The sequence below is a fragment of the Sinocyclocheilus anshuiensis genome, unplaced genomic scaffold (assembly GCF_001515605.1).
Source record: "Sinocyclocheilus anshuiensis isolate Anshui unplaced genomic scaffold, SAMN03320099.WGS_v1.1 scaffold553, whole genome shotgun sequence".
NCBI lineage: Eukaryota > Metazoa > Chordata > Actinopteri > Cypriniformes > Cyprinidae > Sinocyclocheilus > Sinocyclocheilus anshuiensis.
The window spans coordinates 2,852,900-2,871,614 of NW_015539821.1; the positions used below are offsets into that span (position 1 = coordinate 2,852,900).

Sequence of the window (18,715 nt, forward strand, 5' to 3'; positions counted from 1 at the left end):
TTTTCTTAACTTTCTGCGATGCCAAATGTATTTCCAATTATAGAATCACCCATATATTATGATGACTCTGCTTTTAATGTGTTGTAATGAAAGTTACATATTAAAACAACAACAAACTGCAAGAGAGAACTGTCAAACAGAATAGTTTTATTTTTCTCACTAAATTTGTGACATATTTGAGGAACAGAATTACATACACTCTCGCTTAACATTATACTGCAATTCAAAACCATCGTACAGGCAAGTTTCCCAGGAAAAATCTGTGAATCCGCTGCTCTGAATCAGAATAACTTACAGGACGCAAATCCGGCTTGTGCCACATCATCACGTGATACATTTCTTTGGCAGAAAACACGTTTTTCCTTTACCTCCTGAGTGCCCATTTGATCTTTCAGTAGTTTAAAATTGTTCAATCAAATACAAAAATAGTACAGACTGTTGTCTAGTTTGATCTAAGCTAGACGATTACATAGAATAAATGCCTTCACAGGCAAACAAACAGAACATATCGTGAGTAGCATATCGAGATTTATGCTTGGTCGGACGCACTGAAGTGTGCAGGTAGCATCGAGTCCCTCTGTACTGTACACTGTTCTCAGTCACATCAGCAGGCTCGTCTTCCTTGATCACGTCCAATGTGTTGTTTCCCAACCATATGAGGAAAAAAAAATCACAAGATCATATGTCCATTTTGTTCAGCAGTTTAAATTGTTCCTATTGGTCTATTTATAAAGTCCAACTAGTTCAGTGTGACACGTCTGTGAAGCGCTGCGGCTTGCAATGCTTAAAAGCATTGATCTGTTCTTCAAAGTTCAAGGAAATATAATGTTGACTAATAAATAACACTCTTTAAGTATATGATTAACTCCCTGATCATAATACAACCCGGCTTCAATCCTCAAAAGATAGCAGGCATGTACACCATAATTTAATATGGTGAATACAGGTCAACTGGAACACTTTTTGATCATTTGTCATCGCCTCTGTTTATTTATAATATAATACAAATGACTACAATGATGTCATCTTACATTAATGATGATGCTTGAGTTTAAGTGTCCCTCTTCACCAGTAGTCACCCTAAACACATCATTAAATACAGTACTATACACGTCAAATCATGAAATCCTCTATTACATAATAGGTTGTCAATTACATATTTTTTTATATTTATTTTTGAGATTATTTTGAGTTTTTCTACTTTTCTACGGCATATTAAAACTTCAGATCTTTTTTGTTATTATTTCATGGATTTAACTGCAGATATTCAGTCAGACTGTGAAACATGATTTCTGCCATGAACAGGGAAATAGCAAAAAATAAATAACCAAATCATTTGCCTGATGTACAAACTGATTTAAATTGAAGCACTGAATAAGTAAATAACAAAAATGATCTAAAACACTAAACATTCAAATTATGAAGAGATTCAATAATAATAATAATAATAATCCTAGTGTGATTATTAATAAAATCATAAAAGTGGTTTCAGAATGCCATGTCACCATAACACAATGCTACTCTCAGGCAGGTGACAAACACAAGGCAGCTGTGTGTCGTGAACTTCATTTTTGTCATAAAGACATTTAAATAACATCCTTTTTAAAACTCCTCCTTTTCTAGACAAACACTGCATTGATATTTCACAGTAAAAATCAGTTTGGTTTAGTTTTGTTACATTTCGCTAAGATGGCCTCATTCAATTTTTGATGCAGTAATACCTTTAGCGTCTCTTCAACACTTTCCAAAAATACAGTCTGATGTTGTAAACAGTTACAGTCAGTTTCCAGCAGGTCCATATAAACTAAGCAGATCCATCCAAACTTTGCTCATTTAATTTTAGTTTGTGTTTCCTATCATGTTTTAGTCATTTCAACATGTTTTTTCTTCTGGGGCCCTTTCAAAAGGGCTGCTCTGAAGTGTTTGCTGAAATTAAGAGGCACTGTCTTTGAGGGGATCCAAAAGCGGTTTCCAAAGAGATCAAAACCTCCTTCTTATTGTGATCTCCTCAATCAAAAAATAAAATAAACAAAAATAAATAAGAGTCTGTCAGTGCCACTCACTGCTGGCAGTAGTACGGTTATTCACTCTCTTTCCCCATCTTCACTGCTCCCTTTAAAACAGAGGGGAAAAAACACATTAAATTTACATTAGCTTTATATTTCATTAACATGCAAATTATCCCAGGAATGTCTAAAGTATTTGGAAAATAAAAACAGATTTTTCTGTAGAATAAATCTGTTAAAAGACAAAATAATTTGAAATAACATTAACTTCAAAACTAACAGTAAATTGTGGACATTTTTATTTTAGCTGTTATTTTAGAGTAATGAAAATGCTTTTTATTAGTTTCACAATTATATTATTAACCTTTTAATTTTTAAAGTAAAAATGTTTTCATTTAGCTTCTGTTAACACTTCCCCACCATTGACAGAATTTTCTGGCAATCCATATTTTTACTGTTATATATTAGGGGGCGCTATTATGCATCTTCTGTACTAGTACAGAATCTCCAGATCAAAAAGCAAGTGAAGAAGAAGCAGAAAGAAGCACTGCTAATGTACATGTAAGCTAACATGTGTAGTCTTTGACAAAAGCACAAATCCCAAATCCACAAATTGGTTTATTTAGTTTAAAAGCAGAGGCTCTGTTTTTTTTTATACATTGTATGCTCAGATAATCATACAACAAAATATTCTGGGGGGGCCATGAAAATTTTGTGAAAATGATAAAAAATGGTGGCGTTGTCTTGCAAACATTAAAAAAAAAATGCTGGTGGGTAAAGAGCAGCGTTGGGCAGTAACGCATTACTTAGTAACGCGTTACTGTAATTTGATTACTTTTTTAGTAACGGAGTAATTTAACGCGTTATAATTTTCAAAATAATAATTAGAGTATAGTTACAAGCCGAGATCTCTATACGTTACTGCCGCGTTACATTGCTGACAGAATGCAGTGTTTTATAATCTAGAGATTGTAAAAAGGATGTAGCACACGCACTGTCGAGTCAAGTGCCAGTGGATTAGAGCGCGGGACAAGATGGGCGAGTGCTGTTGCGGGCGGATAGACACTCGTGTGTGTGCGGGATGCGGGAGAATAAAATTATTCACGGGACTCCCGCAAAATAGAAATATCTAAACATAAAATATCTAAAACAAATAAATTGTTATTCATCTATTGCACAAAAGCAACATGAACTAATATAAAATATACGATTTTATACTTATACGATTAACAGGTGCAAGCGTATGCAGTTTCTATTTAGGCTATAACACGTGTTTGCAGCGTTGAGCAATGCAGTGCTGAAATTTGCGTGTTCACGAATCCTCTCATTATAACACACGAATTGTAGACATTATGAAAGATTCATTATGCATATATTTATTGTGTTATAACAGAGATTTGTGAGATTGCAATGAACTGAGATGTCTTTTAGAGATTATAAATGCAGCGCTCTTTGCTGGCATTCTGCCATCCAAACCATGCACGCGCAGCCGCTTGCTTTAGTTAAAAATAACAGTGTTCTGTGAATGTTGATGCTTTAATAGCAAATATTTATCGGGAGCATGTATGTTGAGATTTCATAAATTTCATGGAGAAAAAAGTAACGTAACTAGTAATGTAACTAATTACTAATTACTTTTGAAATAAAGTAATCAGAACAGTAACGTGATTACTTTTAAAAGGAGTAATCAGTAATCAGTAATTTGATTACATTTTCAGAGTAACTTGCCCAACACTGGTAAAGAGTTAATGATAAGAACACTGCTTCAAATATGTGCTGTCTCACCTCCTGCAGAATCCATATCTGAATCCGAGACATGTGTGATGGAGAAACGTGACACACTGGATGGAGAAACAGTAAAACGGGAGACCTGTGCCACAGGTTTAGTACTGCCACTCGGTAGGCTCGGCTTTGCAGTGATGTCCGGAGGAGACCCCTTAGGAGATGTGGGAAGGGGCAACAATGGGAAGTCATCTTCCCATTCAAAACCTGCACCTTAGATCGAAGACAAAGCAGGATGGAAAATAATTAGTGTTAAAAATACTCGAGAAAAGATACAAACTTTGCTTGGGCAAAAAAACAAAAACAAGGAAAGCGTGTTTTACTCTCTTCTGAGATGTTTCCGTCAGAAGAGTCATCGGAGGCATTGACCTTTTCCTGCTGGTTTTGTGCTTTACCCTTTGCACTTGGTTTGCTTGACTCTCCACCCAAGGGAAAACTTTGATCTGCCAGCTCTTTGGTTGGGCTTTCCTGGAGGGGTTGACAAAATTTTATTATTAAACTTCAAAAGTACTCAAATGTGAATTAATATACCATCGAAAACATCTTAGAATAACTGGACAAAAAAAATACCTGGTCAAACAGAAAGATGGTGACATCATCAAAGAAAGACACCACCTTCTTTTTGTTCTCAGTTTCGTCAGACAGTGAGTCGCTGAGCAGTGTTGGCATCTTAAGTAGACTTCTGAGTTTGTGTGCATCGCTGCAGTCACTCACAATGATAGGTACGGTCAAGAGCTCATCCTCGCTTTCTTCGCTCTGTTCCTGGATACTGTAAGTCCGCAGCTCCTCATCGGACTCATCGCTATCCTCAGAGTCGCCGTCTTCCTCATCAGCCTCCTCTCCATCTGTGGGAGACACCCGTCCTTCTAGTGGAGGGGGAGGAGAGCCAGAACGTGTGGCGTTTCTTTTACGTCCTCCTTCACAGTCCTTAATCAAGGATTCCAGTCTCTCATGTGTAAGGGAACTGTTCCTTTCCTTCTGAGATGCTAGTTCCTCTTCGAACAAAATGACATCTTTGACAATGCCCTCTACATTCTCATCAGTAAGGACCTTTGGAATATTGATGTTTGCACCTTCACCCTCAGAAGTTATTTGGTCGAGAGACACACTATCTTCACTACCTACTTGTTTGAAAGATTCATCTTGCTTTACATCGGGACCAAGCAAAGTATCTGAATCAGATACTTCAGATGGTACGAGTTCTGCAGAAAGATCTGAATCTACACCAAAGTTTTCATCCTCATCAAAATGATCTTTTATGGTAGACACTTCATTATCAGGAGATGAAAGAGACACACTACTGATTCTGTTGCAACCAGACATACCTTCTTCAACCTTTGATGGAGCGTTTGAGGTTGCATCGTCAGACTGTTCAGGAGCCTTTTCAGTTTCCTTTGAAGATGGCAAATTATATTCATCTCCATCTGCCTCCTTTTTTGGAGGAAGTTGCTCCTCTTTATCTATAATTTCCTCTGGTCCATCTTTCTGATCTTCAAGTTCATTGATGTCCTCTTCGCTTTCTTTATCTTTCCCAGCATCATAGTCAGAGAAGTAGGCTGAATCTCTGTATGGAGTTTTATCACTCAGCGCTTTCAACTCTCCATCATTGCTCTCAAATGTTGTCAGTGCCATTACAATATCAACATTGTCCTCTAGTTTCTCATCTTCTGCCCTTTTAATCTCTTGTTCTTCACTGACAAAGTTAGACCCAGAGGTCACTTTTCCCAAGGGTTGGATAAAAACCTTAGAATCTTGTAGCTCATGGGGTTCCTTTAGGACAAACTCTGGAGATTCATTGTTTTCAGTGTCATATCCACTGTCCACTGTCTTGGGAGAGCTTGACGGATGAATAGAGGCAGGACTGAGTGTCTCGCTGGAACATGCTGTAGATGGAATGTCAATGGAGTCCATGGAGTCTGGCGTACCAACCTGCTTTTGTAATGACTTGAATGTTGGACTGGTGTAGTCAACAGTTTCCACTTCAATGGTGAAGTCACCAAAAATCCCAGAGGTTACGTCAGTGATGTCATCATCGCTGCAGTCATCAATCTCCACCAGACTGATACTAGAGCGTCCATGGTCCACACCACTTTCTGCTGTCTTGCTTAAGTCTGACTCTGGCTCTGATTTGGGTAACTCAGCTTGGGATTTCTCCAATTGTGGAGTGATGGCAATAATTTCAGTTTTGGGATCTGTTGGAGATGCAACTTCATGCAATGCTTTTTCTTGCTTCAAGTTTGCTTCCCCTACCGCAATATCCACATACTGCTGGGAGACGTCAAACTGTTTGGCACCTTCCCTTGATGACTCTATTTTGGAGACTATATATCCAGCAGATAAAGGTGCTTGGCCTAGGTGTTGGTCTTTTTTGGGCAATGTCATGGGTTTCCCTGGAATACAGTCAATCATGAAGCAGTTCCTCACAAATGTTCCTGTTAGAGGATCTACAAAATGTGAACTGCTCAAAGCTTGACAACATGGCACGGGATATACTTCAGCCTCTCTGGGTTCATGGCACATATGGATATACGAGCTGCACTCGGGTGAAGGGTTTGAAGGTACATGTCTTCCATGCACCAGGCAAGTGTTGCTTTTGACTGTTGCCTCTAAGTAGTCAACAGGTTTGGCCATATGGTACGACAGGGTCTGCTCTTCTGGCCATGTATCCTCAACATCAGTCATCGGCATAGTGTAGTGGAAATCTGCATACGAATCTTGGATACAAGACCCCTGTCTTTGACTCAAGATCCTTGTGTTTGTATTTGCTGGATTGCTGGTGGACCAGCTTCTTCCTCGCCTTTCCACAAAGATGTCTTCCTCTTCATCAGAGTCGCTGTCATCTCGTCCTACGAATATAGCACCACCTGATGCCATGTCAATACAAACTGAGTGGCTACCTGGCATAGTCTTCCTCAAAGAGCCCATCATATCATAATATCCTCCCGTAACGTTCTTTCTTATAATGGAGCCTTGAATGTTCTCCAAGTAAGGATCAGCATAGCCTTGTGGAGGACTTCCAAGTGATGGTGAGATGCCTAAAGGCTCCTCCAGTTCCCCAAGTGCCTGTCTTAAGCTTCGAGACCCCCAGCTCTCTTCTGGAGGCTCTGTTGGGTCTCGTATCAGGTAGCGGTCTATGATCCTAGGAGGTGATGGTTCATAGTAGTAACCTCCATCCCTGTCTTTGTATGAGACATAGTGACCAGACTCCCATGCTCTAAGAGGGCTACCATGGCCCAAAAGAGGCTCCATAGTTAGAGACATAGCAGGACTGGTGTCTGAATCATAGGCACTGCTTTTGTGGATATCTGTTGACCAATAAATGTCTGGTTTAGCTTCAGGGGGACAGTTCATACACTCCCGAGAGTCTCCACTACCTGTTAGAAAACTTGCATTGCTCCCCCCAAACTCTGGGCTGTAAGCACACATGGTGAAGTTCATATCAATATTGCTTTGTACTGGCTCCTCAATGCGAATGTAGTACTCATTACTCACTGATGGACTGTGAGCACTCAGGACTGGTACCACACCAGGGGTGTGTAGTTGTTTGGGCTCATAATATGAAGGAGAAACCCCTAGGTCAAGTCCTTCAACAGCACAGCCCCCCACTATTCCGCCCGGAGGGTAGTACACCTCCTGACAATGGGGATTGCCTTGACCCAAAGTGCCCGTGGTGGATGAGGATTGGTAGTGCTGTTCAGCCCGTGCCTGCTCCCACTTGTACTCAAAGTTGAGGCCATGGCTGGTTTCAGTAACCGTTAAGATGTCATCTCCAGATTCTGAATGGTAGCCGTCTCCAGTGGGGAACTGCTCCAGTAGGGGGAATGAGGAAGTGGTGGATGACATGGGCATGTCGATTGCTAGTGCACCGGCTCCATGGACAGTAGCATGGCTTGTGTTTGGTCTCATGGAGTTCCAGCGTCTCTCAAAGTCTTCCTCTGCCTCACTGGCTCCTTTGGCACATAGGTAACTTAGCAGCAGATGAACTTCTTCTGCATTGGGCCTCTGATCAGGCTGAAGCCAACAGAACTGCATGACTTCATACCTGGTGATACAGAAACACAAACATCATACCGTTTTAGAGAAAATGTTACTAAAAGTTTCACTTCAAAATTGACTTCTTAATGAGTTTTTTTAATCTATTTTTCAGTAGGAATAAATCTAAAAATCCTTAAAACAAGATACATTTACTTGAGAAGTAACTGCATAAAATGTTTTTTTAGATTGCATTTTATAGCTTGAGATCAATCTATTAACAATATAATATCTTAAAATCCAATGCAGTGTTGGACCTCAAGCAAATTTATTTTGTTTAAAGAATTGTTAGAAATTTTAACTGCAAACCCTGTTGAAAAAAACAGCATATGCTGGTTAGGTATGTTTTGAAGCATGGTTTGAGCTGGTTTAAGCTGGTCCTGAGCTGGTTATGAGCTTGCCCTGAGCAGGAGCTAGTTGCTTAGAACCAGCGCATGACCAGCTTAAACCAGCTCAAGACCAGCTAAGGACCAGCTTAAACCGGCTCAAACCAGCTGCCATGCTTCAAAACATACCTAACCACCATATGCATGCTGTTTTTTTCAACAGGAACATTACACAAAAATACAGTTAAATTGTGTTAAAACCAAACTATCTGAATATCTGAAACAACAAAATTTAAATAGTTTTAAGAGCAAAGACTCAAAAAGAGAAGGGTGAAACTGAAAGGCTCTAGCAAATTGACAATTCAGGGCTCTAACTCTAGGTAATGGTTAATAAAAAGAGTAAGAAGTGCAATTTAAAGTTTATTAGACACCCACCAGCGGTCAGAAAGAGGGTACTTAAGAAGTGGCTTGGGCAGCTTCAATTGCTGGTCCTTTACAGCATAGCTGAGAACCTGTCGGTCTGAATAATGGCGGTACGGCTGATTCCCCAACTCAAACAGCTCCCAGATTGTTACACCGAGTGACCTTATGTACAGAGAGAAACAGAGTATTCTGGTAAATAACAGCAATTAATGCATCAATCAATAATGACTTGATATCTATAATCGATAATAAAGGTTATCCAGGAGCAGTGTTGGGCAAGTTACTCTGAAAATGTAATCAAATGACTGATTACTGATTACTCCTTTTAAAAGTAATCACGTTACTGTTCTGATTACTTTATTTCAAAAGTAATTAGTAATTAGTTACATTACTAGTTACGCTACTTTTTTCTCCATGAAAGTTATGAAATCCTTTATATTAGTTCATGTTGCTTTTGTGCAATAGATGAATAACAATTTATTTGTTTTAGATATTTTATGTTTAGATATTTCTATTTTGCGGGAGTCCCGTGAATCATTTTATTCTCCCGCAAACCGCACACACACGAAACCCGCCCATCATCTCCCGCGCTGCTGTTGCGTCGGGTCTCGTGGGAGCAGGTCTCTAATCCACTGGCACTTGACTCGACAATGCGTGTGCTACATCCTTTTTACAATCTCTAGATTATTCTGTCAGCAATGTAACGTGGCAGTAACGTGTAGAGACCTCGGCTTGTAACTATACTCTAATTACTATTTTGAAAATTATAACGTGTTAAATTACTCCGTTACTAAAAGAGTAATCAAATTACAGTACCGCGTTACTAAGTAATGCGTTACTGCCCAACACTGTTCAGGAGGCTGTTTGTTCTTCATAAAACTGCAAAATAAAGGCCTAAATTCAACACTAAATTTATGTTACACAGATGCAAGAATTTCATGTGAAGGTACTGACCAGATGTTGCTTTCCTTGGTTTGGTCCACCACCAGTAAGTTACCATGAACCTCATCAACCAGCTCAGGGGCAATCCAGCGTAAGGGAATCCAGGTCTGGTCTGATGTCACAAAGTAGTCATCCTGGGGATAAACAGACATGAAGAGAAAGAGCTTGAGTTAATGAAATTCACTTACCACATTTTGAGTAAAAAAGCACAAAATCAACTAGTAAATGAATGCAATCTAAATATAATCTAAAATATTCAGGTTTATATTACTATTAATAATTAGACATTTTATAGATAAAAATTAGTAGATAAAAATGTATAGATTTAAGTGTACACACCTTGTACTTGTTATGCGATAGTCCATAGTCTCCAATCTTAACTTTTATGTCTGATGTTAGCAGGCAGTTTCTTAAAGCCAGATCACTGCAGAAAATCAGAGCACCAAAAATAAATAAATAAATAAATGATAAGCACCTTCTGAAAATAGGACATGGCCTACATGATTTCGTATCGCTAGCTCAAACATAACTCGATGTCATTTACAAAACTGCAAGCCTGCACAAAATTAACATACAGTTACAAAGTATGACAGATGCAATGCCAGAAATAGCCGTCATTTTACTGCACTGTGATGTTACTTTCCAAAAATAATTCTTCAAGAACCTGTTCAAAGTATCTTGGCAAGGACATGTTGAATTTGCTTGTAGATGTGTGGTGACCCCCGGCAACAAAATCACTGATGCTGGAGTGGAGTAAAAACACTCAGGCAGCATCAGGAGATTGTTGCAGGAAGAAACCATGAGACAGGAAGCAGGCAATGCAGATATTCACACTCATTAGCTTCATGCTCATACTGTTAAATCTGATGACAGTTTTCCAGTACTCGAATTGAGAATGATAAAGAAGATTGTGATGATAACTATTATATTTCGGTTCTAAAGGATTCAAAGGTTCTCCAAAAAGTTGAAGTAAATATAAAAGTGTTGGCTGACCTATGGGTGAAGTTGTTTTTGTGAAGGTGAAGCAGGCCTGAAGTGATCTCACACGCCATCCTCTGAAGTAGTAAGGGGTCAGGGGTCATGGAATCTGTTGCCCAGCAGCTGCGCAGGTAACCTTTAACATCACCCTGTTGACATTCAACACATAAAACACATGCTAAAACACAAAATGCAAATCAGTATGTATAAACATCAAAAGATTGTGCTGTGAGCCTGATTATTTTCAGCTAACCACTGGGGGGCGATATATAGCAAGACATCATGAGAGCAGCTATTTGATGTTGTTGCTAAGCGCAGTTCTGTTTCAAAAATATGCTGTTGCACATGTGACCTAGGTAGGCAATAACAGGAGAAGAATGACATGAAATAAAGAAGCACACTATCATGTTGTGACCCTTGCATTTCCACCTTATTTTTTAAAGCTGAAGCTGTTGCCTCTGAATGTGCTTCTGATTCATGAGCTGCTATCGGTGAATAACAAAGTGCAGTAAACGGTAAAAATATTTGCGCTACAAACCAGTGCTTTTGATTAATAAAATTAATTAAAATAATATGATGATAAATACCAGTTTGCAAAATCAAGCAGCAAAATGTACTGTTTTGATTTGGCTAAAAATCGGCCTACTGGCCAAACTCTCTAAAGTCTCCATCATATTCTGGTATCTAGACATGGCCCCCTTCAATGAAAGTTTATGAGAAGTTTTATTGTCCACATGGCAAAAGTCCCAAAAAGTCACCCTTAAGAAAAAAAAAAAGACTAACCAGGGGCCAGAACTCCATGACCACTAAGTAGGGTGTGACCTCTGTGCACTGAGCGAGGCATTGCACTAGAGCCGGATGCTGGAGAGACCTGCAGAAAGAGTTTCAGCCCAGTCATCATTACAATACACCACAATCATACTATACACTCAGAGATGAATATTCTGTCATCATTTACTCACCCTCATGTTGTTCCAAACCTGTATGAATTTCTTTCTGTTGTAGAACCCAAAAGAACATACTTTTTTTTTTTTTTTTTGCACATACAATGAAAGTCAATGGGGTCAGTGTTGCGTTGGACCCCTTTGACGTTCATTTTATGGAACAGTTCTTCAACCTTCTTCAAAATATCTTCTTTTGTGTTCCACAGAAAATCCTGCAGTTTTGCAACAACATGAGGGTGAGTACATGATGAGAGAACATTTATTTTTGAGTGAACTATCCATTTAATGTCTTACATTTTAATGTGTTTATTACAAATTACTATTTTTAGCAGACATACTAGCCTAAGCAACAGTATATTTTTCATAGGGTCCGTCACCCTTGGAGGAGTTTGAGCCTAAAAATGTTCAAATCTTTTTATTTATTCTTGCAAAAGAGATTAAATAAAATGTATAAATGAAATATACAATGCAATGATTTGTTTACCGGTATGGCCGAGCCTCTTCCAGAAAATGCATCTGGTCCTGCACGCTGGCACTGGCCTTTAGTTCCTTCACCACCACCTGGGTATTGCTGAGATCAGAGTGAACCTCCCCCAACAATACCTGCGAACGACATCCCACCAACACACAAACACACAAGAAAAAGACAACAGAAACACACATACAGGTATGAACAGAGGGAAAATGGACAACACACACAATTATGGACAGGGTGACACAGATAGACACAAACAGATGTTCACATAAAGGAAATGGGTACACAGGAAGGAAGGAAGGAAGGAAGGAAATGGAAGACAGATATTCCACACAAACAAACCCAAAAAAGGTTTAAATCAAGTCCAGGGATCATGCGAAAAGATGCTCAAAAGGAAATGCAGAAAGACGAAACAACACAAAACCAGATGAGACATTGTTAAACATACAGCCACAGAGACACAGACATACAGATGGACATACCCATTCAATGGAAAGTTGGGGTAATTGGGGTAGTGTGTGTTTACGTATGTGTGTTACAAAAAGACAAAGAAGCAGAGAGAAAGAGAGAAAGAATGAGAGTGAATGAGGCACAATTATTCCTAACACTAAAGTGCTTCTGTAATTCACTTCTACACAGAAATATCATCAAATTCTCGACACAAGTCCAACATCAAAGCTTGAGTATTACTGAGGCGTGGCAAAGGTAAAACGGCGTGTAAAACATTTTCACATCCTTGGGTCTAAACTACAGAACGAAATCTTTGATCCGTAGCAGAACATGCCTAAGGCATTCATATCTGTGAGGTGCACAAACATACAAAGCAAATAAACAATAAACCAACTACACTTACCTTGCCAAACCAGCCATGCCCAATCTCCTTTATATAAAGCAAACTGTGACGGCCAAGATCCGTGGATCTCAGGAGCTGGACTATAAGGGGGTATAAAAGACACAGACAGAACAAGATATTAAGTAGCAAGGTTTAGGATGGAATAAATGACATGCCATGAATAAGAAATATTTCTGTTTTACAGACAATCAGATGTTCTTGCTTCTAATGCAGCACAAGATGCTTTTCAGATCATTCTCAAAGTGCTGCTTCATCAAGATTTCAATTAATTTGTTACGCTGACAATATAATTTGGAATTAAAAATTGTATTAAATTAGAAAAATGCAGAACAGCAGCATTTTCACATTTGGACCCCTATTGCATCTAATATATGTTAGAGCCATTGCACTGTCAAATAAGCAAATGTATAAAAACAAAACGGATGAAAAATACTAATAAAAAAATTAAATTAAAATACACAATAAAAAAAACAAAACAAAAAAAAACAGAATTTAAACAACATTAAGAACTATTCCAACACACCCTTAGTGCACAATAAAGCATTGCAAGTGCATAAAACAAATCTCGTCAAGATTTTCCTTTCCTCCAACAAGAAAATCATCCACCAAATATCCTCTCCAAAAAGCAGTGAGCAATCTTCTGTGCAAAAGTGATGTTGAAAGGCACACAATCAAATTCAAAAGATCGTCTGAAGAGTTCAAAATCTCCCTGTGATCTATCAGACTGCTTGAAAGGCATTTTTCTGAAAAGCAGAAGTCAGAGAAAGCTGCCGCAGAAGGGACGAATTTGACTAGTGATTTTCTGTACCCTCTGACAGATCCTTGCATATCTCTATCAGCTCAAAAAGCCATAACAGTCCCTTTCTCTCTTTCACTCATCTCATCGTGCCCACAAACAGTTTATTGTAAAAGTCTATGACATACTGTCTCACTCTCTGTCCCCTTTTTATGCAGCAGCCATATTTTACACCCATGTGATGTTGCAGAGGCTTCTCATTCTGCCTGCCCCCTCTCAGAGAGCCCTCGCTGGGGAAAATCGGGCTCTTTGTCATGCTGGCGGTGCTGCTTGGTACCACTGAGAGGACGGAAACACTAATGCTATTATTCCTGAGGTTTCTAGCTCAGCACTGGGAAAGCAAATGGCCGGTAAGAAAATCAGAAATGTTTGATGTGGGTGCAGGATAGGAAAGAACAAATCAGAATAAATATTATAATATAATATAAAGCAAACAACAGTACAGAATATATGAAGAGATTGAAGATATAGTTACAAACTGCCTGGATTTCAACTGTGTGAAATTCAATTATGAATTAAATCAATGTGTATATCAAACATTAGCAGTACAAAGCCAAACACAAAGAACACTTTCAAATATTCTACCAGCGTTGTTATTGTTAACTAAAACTATAAAAAAAAAATAAAGCTGAAATAAAACAAATATAAATATTAATAATAAAAAAAAGAATAATAATAAAATAAAAAATAGAAATGTTGCCCTGGAAAATAACTGAAAAAAGTTAATAAAGAATAAAGAATAAAAAAATAAAGTAAGTGCTAAAATTACTAAAACTAAAGCTGAGAAATAAATTAAATCTAGCAATAAAAAAATCAAATTTTTTTTTAAATGACTTAAAAATATGACTTAGTTTTGAAATGACTAAAATTTAAACAAAAAGTAAAATCGAAAATGTGAAAATTAAAGCTAATTGAAAATATTTAATAAATTGTATAATAGTATAAATAGGACTGTAAAATATAGAAATGTTGCCCTGGAAAATAACTGAAAAAAGTTAATAAAGAATAAAGAATAAAAAAATAAAGTAAGTGCTAAAATTACTAAAACTAAAGCTGAGAAATAAATTAAATCTAGCAATAAAAAAATCAAATTTTTTTTTTAAATGACTTAAAAATATGACTTAGTTTTGAAATGACTAAAATTTAAACAAAAATTAAAATTGAAAATGTGAAAATTAAAGCTAATTGAAAATATTTAATAAATTGTATAATAGTATAAATAGGACTGTAAAATATCACAGTTTTAAAATAATGCTCGACAAATCTCTAGTATCCCGCTAGAAGATCCAGTTTGAGTTGTGTTTTCGAACATGACAGATGGTTTCTAGATGGTCTAAGCTGGCCATTAGCTGGTCCAAGCTGCTAGACCACCTTGGATTAGCAACAAACCAGCTGTTAGCTTGTCCTACTAGCTTATGGTAGTCAGGCTGGTTTTTGAACATGGTCTGACCAACTTAAACCAGTTAAACCAGCTAATTATCAAATTAGGTCAGCCAGAAACCTGCTAAGATGTTCCAAAACACAGCTAACAGTTCAACCTGGATGTTCCAGCAGGTCAGCTTGGTAAAAACACAAACTGCTGGCATATGTTTCTTGTTTACAGCTGAAAGACACTAAAATGTTGCTATTCTTATGTCAGTCCAGTTCTTTATAAATTCACTTTCAAAAAATATAGCGACATTCATTGCTTACAACAACATTTCATCACAAATCCAAACTGAATAATAATTTCCAGATGATAATCCATCTTCCAATTTCTATTCTGCTGGAAAATCCATGCCAGCTATCACATTCCCAAAACACAGTTAACTGGATTTTCCAGCAGGTTAGTGTTAGTTTAGCCAAAAAAAAAAAGCGAACTGTAAGCATTTATTTTTCTTATACAGCCATGACACACCAAAGCATTGCTGTTACGTCAACCAAGTTCAAGATTTATATATTAATATATATATTGTTCTGTACACCACACACATAAAACAATAATTTAGGAGATTAAATCCCACATTAAATGCACCTGTCACTAAAACGTCAGTGTGTACTTAGCCAAATATGAACAAAACAGCGCTAAATAGAAAAACATTGAGGTCTGCCAACAGTATGACAAAAACGTGCTAACAAAAATCCCATCACATGTCAAAATTTGCTCAGTGTTTATTTGAATACATGATTGACTGCTTGGCTTGCTCATTACTGTGGTGTTGGTCACTTGCAGTGACACGCTGGCCAGATGGCTGCTGGGAATGCAGTCGTTAGGAAAATAATGGAGAGAAATCGTTCCACTTTAACCAAACAGAATTATCATACATTATCAAACACGGTGAAATGTGTTTACTGCTGCTGTGCACGTCTTGCTTTATTTGTCCCTCTAGTCTGTTTTTCCCAGCAATGCAAATGAGTTTGAATAATATTTCAGTGATGTAGTTTAATGAAGTGAGTGTGATAAAGAGGGTGTGTGCATGTTGCATATGAAATGATGTGATCTTCAGAGAATTCACTTGCTCAGATATAGATTTGTGTGTGTGTGTGTGAGGGTGTGTTTACGAGCACAGCTGCGTTGGGGTGGATACTGCACACCAGAGTGCAATACATAAACTCTTTGGCTGAAACATCTCAAATCAAATGATAAACATTCCAATTAGCTTCTTCATTTGTCTAACTGACATCCCAGGAGAAGAAAGACACGTCTGATTACAGACAGATGCTATCTGTGTCACAGTGACTGAGACCTGCACTTCCTGGCAGGAGGTTTGTATATCTTACCTCAACCTCATCCTTAAGGAGTGACATCATTCCAGCCACTCCTAAAACCAGGGTCGTTTATGAAAGTCTTATTATAGACGACACCATTTTTACTTTGAAGAATTGGCATTATTATCTGTCCGGTGGCAAAATACTGCATCTATTATTCACTTATCGCGTTAATGAAATGCCAGAGCGTGAGAGTTCTGTGAGCTGAATCTAGAAAACCACAACCTCTTAACCTCTGACCCTTTACTAATCGCACCACATTAAGGCCCGCCAGGCTATAATAAAGTGAGCTGTTGTGGGGAAGAGGGAGACAGGGTATCCATGGATCGGACTGTACACATCGTCTCCCAGATTCCTCAGATTCCAAGGCACATTTATGTAGGCTGGCTGAGGCGGCATTATGCAACAGGCAGATGTTGTGCGGATCGAGATGGAATGAGAATGTGAAATTCTCACAAGCCGGAAAACAAAGACAAAAAAATGTTGGAGTGAAAAATTGTTTGGATTTCAAGAAAATTTGCTTGTGGAGTAAGAAAAATACACTTAATTAGTGAAATATTCTAATGTAAACAAGTCTTAATCTTTAAGGACGTTTGTACTGAAAAACAAGAGAATTTGCACCAGTGAAGTGCACGCAAATCACAGAAATTTGAAAAAAAAAAAAGAGAGAGAGAAAAGAAAAGTCTGTTTCTCTTCAAAGTATTTGCTCCCGCCAGCCTTGTGGTCTCAGGGCAACCCATGTAGATTAAAGTTCAGAGAGACGAAAGCCACTATTCTCCATGGCTTTTAGAGTTGTGCACTATTTGAATTGAGAATGCTTTTTAAATCCTAATTTAGTTACTGAATTTGAATTTATGTAGAAAAAAGGAAGCAGAATTTCAATATGAATTTTAATGTAAGAAAAATTCGAATGAACTGAAATTTAAAGATTCAAGATTCTTATAAATGTAATTTTTAAATAGAGAAGTCAGTTTAAAAAGCCTTTTAGTTTGAAGGTTTGTTTTACAAAGAGACTGGCTGACTGACTTAACTGACTGAAATAAATTTCATTTTAAAATATATTGTTGTAACAATATTTCACAGTATTGCTGTTTTACTGTATTTTTGATAACATTCATGCAGCCTTGGTCAAAGTGAGACTTCTTTTTAAAACCCCCTTTTAAAACCCCAAACTTAGTGGTAGTGTAGATATGTTTGAAATGTAATCTATAGACATTTGTGTTTAGTTTGTTTATTTCATCATATTTATTCAATTAAATTTTAAAATCTATTACATGAACTTAAATTGGCAAATTCCTCATCCCTTCATTTCCATTCAAATTCCAATTCAGCTTCCAGCAGCCCTGGCCAATTCAATTAAAATTCACACTCATAAATTGAAGTTTTATTTGTGAATAAATTGTTTAATTGTGAATTTTGCACAACACTGATACCATAGGCATGGAGTAGAACTGGGAGTTGCATAAGCGGGGTCAGAGTGGATTCAGGACTGGGAGGAAATCCTCAATAGTCTTGCGCTTTCTTAAGTGCTATCACATCTGGTCCAGCTCATATAGCAATTTCCACAGATGCAGTGTGACGATGACCCACCTGATTGGCCAGGTTGCTTGGCGACAGGCAGAGAGACCTCGGTGAGAGGCAGAATGTAGACTTCAGGACCGGTGTGCGATGCAGGCGATGCCGGCATGGACATATCCGCTGGATATTCCTCTCCCTCTGCATTCTCAAATTCCTATGGTAGCAATGAAAAACACAGAGGTCAGAGGTTACAGTAGCATAACAGTATAACTCTCAACTAGAGTGGGTGAATAAAGAAATGTCTACTCATGTAACAAAAATATGTTCTAAGAACAATTTGCTAAAATTCCCATTAAGTAACGTTATCTCTGTATTGAGAACGTTTCTTCTTGGTTATGTGAACGTTAGATGAACATTCCATTCTATCATTTTGAAATGTTAGCTGTTAGTTGATCCTTCTAATAATTAAAGTACTTTCTGAGAATAATGAACAAAAATGTTTTCTCCTTAGATTTGGTTCATCAGTTATGTATAATATTCCAAGAATTTTGTTCTAAGGACATTTTCTAGAAATATTATAAAAACATCATATGGATGTTCTATGAATATTATTGCCAAAATGTTTTCTGCTAATATTACAAAAACCATTTAGCCAATATTAATAACATCATAAGAATGTTTCAAGAACATTGAAAGAATGTTTCCTTCCTCAACATTACAGGAATGTATATTAAATATTAATAGTGTTATTAATTTAATGTTTTGTCTCAACATTTACATTACCTTTAAAAAACATTGATGAAAGTTATGGGAATGTTCCCTGATAACTGGGTAGGGTATATTTCTCCTCTCTCTCTCTCTCTCTCTCTCTATATATATATATATATACTGT

General features: G+C 37.5%; 1 protein-coding gene across 1 annotated transcript in view; it reads right to left on the reverse strand.

The window, feature by feature from the left end:
- Positions 1-1,669: 1,669 nt before the first annotated feature.
- Positions 1,670-18,715, reverse strand: part of LOC107684103 (serine/threonine-protein kinase LMTK1-like) — a 19,135-nt gene continuing 2,089 nt past the window's right edge. The window contains exons 2-13 of the mRNA XM_016480306.1: positions 17,896-18,037; positions 12,762-12,841; positions 11,918-12,036; positions 11,273-11,360; positions 10,505-10,638; positions 9,851-9,935; positions 9,524-9,645; positions 8,582-8,731; positions 4,359-7,830; positions 4,112-4,256; positions 3,792-4,001; positions 1,670-2,113 (exon numbers count right to left, since the gene is read on the reverse strand). Coding sequence (XP_016335792.1) covers positions 2,085-2,113; positions 3,792-4,001; positions 4,112-4,256; positions 4,359-7,830; positions 8,582-8,731; positions 9,524-9,645; positions 9,851-9,935; positions 10,505-10,638; positions 11,273-11,360; positions 11,918-12,036; positions 12,762-12,841; positions 17,896-17,998 — 4,737 coding nt within the window. The 5' untranslated portion in view covers positions 17,999-18,037 and the 3' untranslated portion in view covers positions 1,670-2,084. The remainder of the gene's footprint in view (positions 2,114-3,791; positions 4,002-4,111; positions 4,257-4,358; positions 7,831-8,581; positions 8,732-9,523; positions 9,646-9,850; positions 9,936-10,504; positions 10,639-11,272; positions 11,361-11,917; positions 12,037-12,761; positions 12,842-17,895; positions 18,038-18,715) is intronic.